The sequence below is a fragment of the Phaseolus vulgaris genome, chromosome 2 (assembly GCF_051622355.1).
Source record: "Phaseolus vulgaris cultivar YP4 chromosome 2, ASM5162235v1, whole genome shotgun sequence".
Taxonomy (NCBI): domain Eukaryota; kingdom Viridiplantae; phylum Streptophyta; class Magnoliopsida; order Fabales; family Fabaceae; genus Phaseolus; species Phaseolus vulgaris.
In genome coordinates, this window is record NC_143499.1 from 14,257,976 (window position 1) to 14,265,736 (window position 7,761).

General features: G+C 32.5%; 1 protein-coding gene across 4 annotated transcripts; it reads right to left on the reverse strand.

The window, feature by feature from the left end:
* Positions 1-1,010: 1,010 nt before the first annotated feature.
* Positions 1,011-6,705, reverse strand: GALT1 (galactosyltransferase1). 4 transcript variants are annotated; one of them, XM_068612162.1, is made up of 9 exons: positions 6,179-6,595; positions 5,401-5,492; positions 4,028-5,106; positions 3,366-3,601; positions 2,993-3,274; positions 2,558-2,686; positions 2,313-2,489; positions 1,660-1,767; positions 1,011-1,546 (listed from the first exon to the last, which is right to left on the reverse strand). In XM_068612162.1, the coding sequence occupies exons 3-9, from the start codon at positions 4,791-4,793 to the stop codon at positions 1,331-1,333; spliced, it is 1,914 nt and encodes a 637-aa protein (XP_068468263.1). In that variant the 5' UTR covers positions 4,794-5,106; positions 5,401-5,492; positions 6,179-6,595; the 3' UTR covers positions 1,011-1,330. The 4 variants fall into 4 exon arrangements, with proteins under 4 accessions (XP_068468263.1, XP_068468265.1, XP_068468264.1 ...); XM_068612164.1 differs by having other exon boundaries at positions 5,430-5,492; positions 6,179-6,496; XM_068612163.2 differs by lacking the exon at positions 6,179-6,595 and adding an exon at positions 5,594-5,748.
* Between the last annotated feature and the right edge of the window lie 1,056 nt (positions 6,706-7,761).

The window sequence follows — 7,761 nt, forward strand, 5'->3', positions numbered from 1 at the left end:
ATACACTTATTAAGATAAGGATGAAGGTTTCATTTTCAAGGTGATGGGAGTGGTGGGAGGAACAAGAATATTGGGCCTTTATTTATAAGCATATTCTTATGTTTGAAGCTTGAATAGATGTTTAGAAGAAAAAGTTAACTTTTGTTAGAATTTAGAAATGAAAAATGGACTCAAGGATGTTTAACACTGAATACGAATTTAATCTAAGTGGGTTATATAAATGTGAATGTTTGAATATAAGAGTAGGACAAAATGAAACATGTTATTTATTACTTGTTAATGGTATCATTACAAAGTTTCAAGAAAGAGATTATTAATACTATATATAGAAATAATTTCCCAATATAAATTATCATATTCATTCATTGATAATAATATACTAATAAATTAGTCATTAATAATAAATAATTAAATTATTTTTGACATTACAAAAAAAAACAACTTAATTTTTAAAATATTTTCAGTTTATTAAAAACTTAAAGTTGAAATTATTTATTTTTATATATTCATTTCAATTTATTATTTCATAATTTTGTTTCTACTCCTAAAACCCTTTTTTTTTAAATTGGAAAAACTAGGGGTAAGGATTTAGGACCTGGACCGATTCTGACCCAATTCAAAACAGTCGCATTTGGGTAAGATGTGGGTAAAGGATAATTACTTTTGGTTCTAAGTTAATTCTGGAAAAATCATTCACAATTATTTCGTTCATTACTAATTTAAATAACTTCACTATTTTTTCAACTCATTTTATAATTTTCCTGCTAATTTATTATTCGTTTACACATTTTTTTCTCATCAACATAATTTTTTTAATAATAATGTTATATGCGCATAAAATATAAATCATTAGATTAAAAAGTTAGATATATAATTCATGATATTTGTAAAAAATAGTATTTATATTGTATAGTATTTAACATGTTTTGTGATGTAAAATAATCATTACTTCATGCGTATGATATAATGCATGAACTAAAGTGGAGAAATAGCATTATGGAACATGTCAATAAGAAAAAAGGAGAAATCTCTGTGTTTCTATAATGGTGTTAACAATAAAAAAAATTGATAAAATGGCAGAAAACGTGGTAACCTATTTCCGAATGGCTTCTCTATACAAATCTCTCACCCTCTACATACAACAAATCATCAGATTTACTAAAAAGTAATTGATGACTAGGAATATGCCCTACCATTAACTATTTCTAATAATTTCTAGCTAAAGCTAACTATTCTAATCATCATAGAAGCTCCCCAGCCACTCAAAAGGGGGATTTTCTTTTTCTTTTTCTTTTTCTTTTTCTGTTGAAACCTGGTCAGTCAGTAGTAGTCATTTCCTATCACCACAGCATTTTGCACCTTTTCCTTCTTCAAGTTTCTGCCACAAACAGAGCATCTCCCTAGGGCCCTGGTAATGGGCAACCACATAACCATCCTTACAACCCTCAGGATACACTCTGTCCTCATTCTCACACCGAACATCTACACCTTCCTTCTTCATGTCTGCAATCCAAATTCCCATTGCAACGTCTTCTAATTTAAACATCTGTGGGACAGTTAGGATTGAATCGTTAAGTCACTCTAACGATGTCACTGAACTTGAGGTCAAAACAAAATAATTCTAACAGATTTCAAGAAGTAACACATTTTATCATATACCTTCAAATGGTTCTCTCTGAATTTCTTGGCAACCGTTCTTGCTATATCGTGTGAGACCACATAGCCGGGACCATGTGCCCAAGGAGGATAAGTTCCTTCGCTCCATTCCTTTCAAGTAGCAAGCAATAAGATGATAACTACTTAGTACGACGGAGTGGGTAGACAACAAAAACAAAAGGCAATATATATATATGTATGTGTATAATAAGACAAAGCATATGAAATGAAAGCAATAATTTTAAAAATAGAATAGCTATGGTTCAAAGAAAAAAACGGGGAGCATGCTTAAAATTCCCGGACTTCTAAAAGTATAGCAACTAGCAAGCAGCAATTCAGTCTAGTATTTTGAGTGTTTTTTTTCAATTGAGTTCTGATAGCGTAACTAGAACAACTCAGGTCTCGTTGATTAATAATCAAGTTTCAATACTACCACGGGAAATTATAATCGTTATAAATAAAATAGATACTTCACAGAGACCAACACTTTCAATTAATATCTATTTACAAGCAAGCCTTATTAACAAAGTTTCATATCACATAAGCTAATAATAACTATTTTTAAAGTATAGGTAATAAAATTATAATCAGAAAGTAAAAACATAAACACATGGAGCAAGAGAGATTTAATTCTTAAATGATAAAAATATCTCTACCTCTGGGCTGATGTACCATTTGCTATCTGTATTTCGATGAGGTCTGGAATCCGAATTGATGAGTCCATACAGTAACCCATGATCAACATTGATCCTGTGCAAAGAGCCTAGAACTTCATCTACCCTGACAAACGCATCATCATCCGTCTTCATGACAAACTTTGCCGAAACTTGTGTCTGTTGAAGGATCATATGAATAAGTCGAGGAAGGATTCTCCAAATAAAAGGAAGAGACAAGACATTACCCCAAAAAGGCAGATTGCCAAAGTTTTCCACGTGATGAGGCTGTAGTAGTCAACAAATGGCATCAGCTGCACGTCTCCATAAGTTTGTGCTTCCCTCCACAGCTCTTCATTAACTATTGGGCTTTTATGCTGCATGAGCTCAAACAAAAAGATCAATTCAGTAAAATTCTACATGTAACACTGTATTAACAGAGAATTTCAAAAAGTAGCAAATATCACGTCCATCTAGATCTTTATCGGAATGAAAAGGCTAAGATATTGAAAATAATGCTCCAGTGCAACCAACATTTCAGCAACTTTTGCTACTTGGTAAGAAAAGTTTGAAGAACTCAAATTTAAGAAAAAATCAAGAAACTTAATTTATACAATGAAGTATTTTTTGTCCAATTCCACTGACATTTAGAATCATACGAGAAAATCACAAACAATACCCACCAAACCAACAAAGAAGCGCACAGCTGTCATATTTGATCGAACAGCATTGTACTGCATCCAGGTTCTTCTAACAGCCATTCGACGTTTAAAATTGTTAGCAGTAGAGAAAACACCAATGAAGAGATCCAATGGGGTCTGTGCAGATATAGGACTTGATTTCAATGATTCTAGGTCAATTATATGCTCTGAATCCTCTGATGTGGGCAGACCACTAGCAAGAATAGATATTAATTTGATGTCCCCTGAGATTTTTATTTCACTGACAAGCCATGGCTCCAACGTCTGACATGTAACCAGCTGAGTCAGTCAATATACTAAAACATGAAATTATTATACTTTTACGTTAAATAATAACAAAGGAGAAAGGAAGTACTTCACGAAAAGCAAATGAAGTTACGTGCTTTCCATCAACTGTCATCTGGATTCCCTCAGATCCCACCCTTAAAGTTGCAACAAATGGGTAACCCTGCTTAAAAGGAAAGTATTTCCTATTCATCGATTGTTCTTCCGTTGTTAAAGATTCTCTTGAAGTGTGGGAATGCATCCCAGCTGTGTGAAGTTGGCTAATGTTCTTCCCTACAATCTTATTACACTGCTCCAATTCATCAACTGGCAAAAGAAACAGCAATATTAAACAAAGTAGTTATCCAAAAGCAGTTTATGGAATTATACTCAACATTTGGATCAGGAAAAACCACACAAATAAAGCTTTAACACAACAATTAATGAAAACAGAACACGTTAAGATAAAAAAAAAACATCTTTTCACAAACAATTGACTTTCGTATGAATAGGATCTAATTCTATTGCATCTATCTCCAAAATCAATAGCATACGAAGACTTGGCAAAAAAATAAGAATATCTTTGATTCAAGAATTCCATATTGCCAACTCTGTCGTTGAACAACACACTCAAGTAATCAACGGGTTCAAATTTTAAGAAATCCTATTTCAAAATTGTGGGGAACTTCCCTATCAATTATGAACACAAACTATTATGGATCTTGAACCAAAAAATGAAAATAGTAATTTCACCTTTTTCGACCTTTTTAGGAGTAGGGGATGGACAACGATCCTCCTCACCCCAATCATGAGCTATAGTCCAGGTGTTTTGGACAATTACTGGATCTTCAGTGATTTTATCCCCATGCAGGCGAACATTATAGTGTAAAATAATTGGTGGATCGGGTTCCCCAGGAAGTGGTTCTCCAGTCAAGTCAATCCGAAAATTACCTAAAAAGCCGTTCGGAATGCCAATTACAGTGATGGAAGAACCTTGTGTCAAGCCACAAGGTACTTGCATTTTGTAACTACTGTTACCAAGTTCAGTGGAATTCATTTTATTAAGAAAGTGGGGACATTGCTTCTCTTTAGTTCTTGAACTATCATTTGCACGACCTTGTTTTTGCTCTTCAATTGAGGAAATAAGAGAGTTCCATGCACTGGCAGCCTCCTTTATGGCTTCTGCTGCACTGGGTAAACCCTGAGTGTGATCAATTAAGTGGTTCAATTGGTTCCATGTCTGCAGAGCTTGTTGCTCGTCTTTGGAAAAGTTGCTCCCAGCAAAGAGGCTAGATACTAAAATATCAGAAGAAATAACTTGAGAATGATCATCTGGATTTTGAATAGCAGCTGGTAGTGTGGGATTTATCCATGCTAGAGGATTAGTTCCATTAACCAGGATAGGAATAGTCAAATAACCTTGACCAATAGAAGTTTTCATGATCCCATTTCGCAGGATCATAAGCATAAACAACATAAACAGTGAAGCAACCAGAACTCCTCCATACAACTTTTTCATTTTGATGATCCTATGAACAAACCAATACTCCTGAATCTTCACAGTACTAGATCAAAAGGATGCCAAACTAGTTCTAAATCGGTCATTATCTTTTCATAAAACTCACTGACGTAATTGTGGAGAAAACAGAGGTGGAAGAAAATATGGGTTGCAGATAGTATTAGTTTTTCTTATCAGATTTCAAGAAACATCTGCAGGAGAACTTTCAGATTACCAAAACTAACTACCAGCCCTCGGAAGCGTGTGTTGAAGCAGACACATCCACCATGAGAATTAGTTGGAATGCATACTAGATTTAGCTAGCATGCCAGACCTGTAATCAGAGCAGAACAAAATTCTTTTAAATACTGTGCTTGGTGTTGCATAAAAAACTGAAGCACATTGTTGTGCCCATGTGTAGAAAACAACTCAAGCCCAACTTGCTAGGAAACTAACACTTGCAACAGAAGGCAAACAACAAACACTGGTGACGTTATGTGTTTTTCAAAAAATCTAAAACGCAAAATTTCTAGATAGAAAATTTTGTACTATGAGTACATGAGTGATATCAGGTCCATTAAAAATAAGTGGATTCAATCATCATCTCAGAACCGTTGAATTTTTATACCCCCATGAAACCATATGGATCATGCTCACAGTTGCTTTGCAAAACAATCTTCGGATTTATCACGGCTTCAGGTATTCCTTGGCTAATACCACCTATGAAAAATATTTTGCATGTACCCGATTAGCATTCAAGTGAAGAAAAATACTTCCAATTCAAATGAAGTATCGTGGAAATTAACATGTGTTCAACGCACCATGCCCTCACTAGGCAAACATTCAAACAAAGTAACAACCACCGTTAGGTCAACATAATACTGCAATATTCGGTACTTACAAAAAGTTAATCCATTTGCATCATAATTGAAACCATAAATTATAATCAGGCGGAAAAGAGAAAAGGAAAAAAAAACACCAAGGACCACACTAAACGTTTCCTAACACTATAACCATGGACAAGTAGAAATTCAATTGAACGAAAACAACGCATTAATTACAATTAAATAAACCAAAAACACCATGACTCCGTCAACCAATATTATAAATTTCAACTCAGATCATACTCCATCCACAGTTGCCTTTATATCTAGCAAAAGTAAAATCTCCTTAAATAATACAAAAGAAAGAAAAATCTTGAAAAATCAAAAGAACTCCAAACGAGTTAGAGCTTGAACTCCAACCAAAGTCGGAACTCTACAGATTAAACACCGACAGAGTTAAAGTATGCATCACGAGCAAAATTGCCAGAATAAAGAAAATGTAAACGAAGTCACAAGCAATCATTATCAGTCAACTGAAAATCGAACAAAAAAACTGTCAATCAATATCGGAACGAAGATTACAGCGTGGAATCAAAGTGCAGAGCAAGCAAACACAGCATCATACAGATCGAACGGCTGCAACACAGAATCTCGAACAGAAGAAAGCCAAAAAGAAAGGAATCAACGAGGGAAGAGCGTGGAGCGAGAGAAAATCGAAAAGCGTGGCAATGTTGAACGGCGGGTAGCGACGGCGGAGCAAGAGAGCGCGGGTTTTACCAGGCGAGATTTTCTCGAGAAATGGCGGAAAATGTAGAGCGAGAAAGAGAGAGAAAGAAGAGAGAGAGAGAGAGAGAGAAGAGAGAAAGGGTTTGTGTCTGCTCTGTGTCTCAGTTTCAAAGCGAAGTTTCACTTCTTTGTGTTGTCTTTGCCTTTGTTCAGGGTGTGTTGAGGTTCCTTCTTCAACTTAATTAGTATAAAAGATTCAAAGACGATGATGACAGAGAAAATAAAAAAGAGAAAAGCAATTTAGAAAAGAGAAAGAGAGAGAAAACTAAAAACACCAACCAAGTTACATTGTTTTGCTAACAGAACGGTGTAAATGGAGATTTGGATAATTTGTAAATTTGTAAATATTATATTTCATTTCTTACAATAAGATAAAAGAAAAAATTTCCTGATAGATTCCATGGACAAATATTTATTAATAAAACTTTTTATTATTCAAAGTAAAGATTTGTCTCCTAGGGAGCTAGCACCAGAAATTTGTACCATCTTTTAATTTCTCTTGATTTTAACTGTTAAAAATGTTCTTACATATTTCTTTTTTATCAGCATGTTATTACATATTTGATTTAAATGCAGGTTTTTTTTAAACCAAAAAATAATCTAATTTAAAAATATATATGTATACTTTTGTAAAAATTATATAACTATTATTTTAAAAAAAAAAATTATTTAGTTATTTTAAAATAATGAAAATTTATTTAATTATTTATTTTATTAAATAAATAAATTATTATTTATTGATGGGTAAAATTGTCCAATTAAAAATAAATGTAAGTAATTTTAATAAATTTTTAAATATTTTTTCTCATTTTATAGGTATTTTTTTATATAGGTAGTTATTTTGGGTATTTATCTTTTAATAAATAAAATATAGATGTTTAAGTTAATACAATTTATTACATTGTAGTATATAATAAAATGAATAATTGAATAAATTCCTTTATTTCGAATGAATTAATTAATTTTTTTTTTTTAAATAATAGTTACATAAGTTTTTAACACTATTGTTATAAAATTATATATGTCACTGACTGTATAATTTGCCACTAATACACATGGAGCATAATATCAATTTTTTCAGAAATGCTTCCAATGTAATTGCATATTATCATGGAAGTTGATACGTTTTTCTCTAAATATTGCAACACTTTAAAAAATTGAAGGAGAAGAAGTAAATTATTAAAATATTAGAAATTAAATTTTGGTGATAAAATAATGTTATTGGCATGAATTTACTCTTAGAACAATTATTTAGGATGAAGCATCCATGACTAAAAAATATGTTTTGAAGACATTATATTGATCATTAAAGGACATTTTAGATTGAAATACTCCAATTGAAGGAGAAAGTGATGATATTAGGAGTAATTTTTTGTTAG

Excerpts from the sequence above, each read along its gene's own strand:
- GALT1 (XM_068612161.1), bottom strand. The coding sequence starts at position 4,793 with ATGAAAAAGTTGTATGGAGGAGTTCTGGTTGCTTCACTGTTTATGTTG. Across the intron at positions 3,275-3,365 it reads CTTCATTTGCTTTTCGTGAA|ACGTTGGAGCCATGGCTTGT; the intron begins GTACTTCCTTTC and ends GTTACATGTCAG. Across the intron at positions 1,768-2,312 it reads AATGGTACATCAGCCCAGAG|GAATGGAGCGAAGGAACTTA; the intron begins GTAGAGATATTT and ends GCTACTTGAAAG.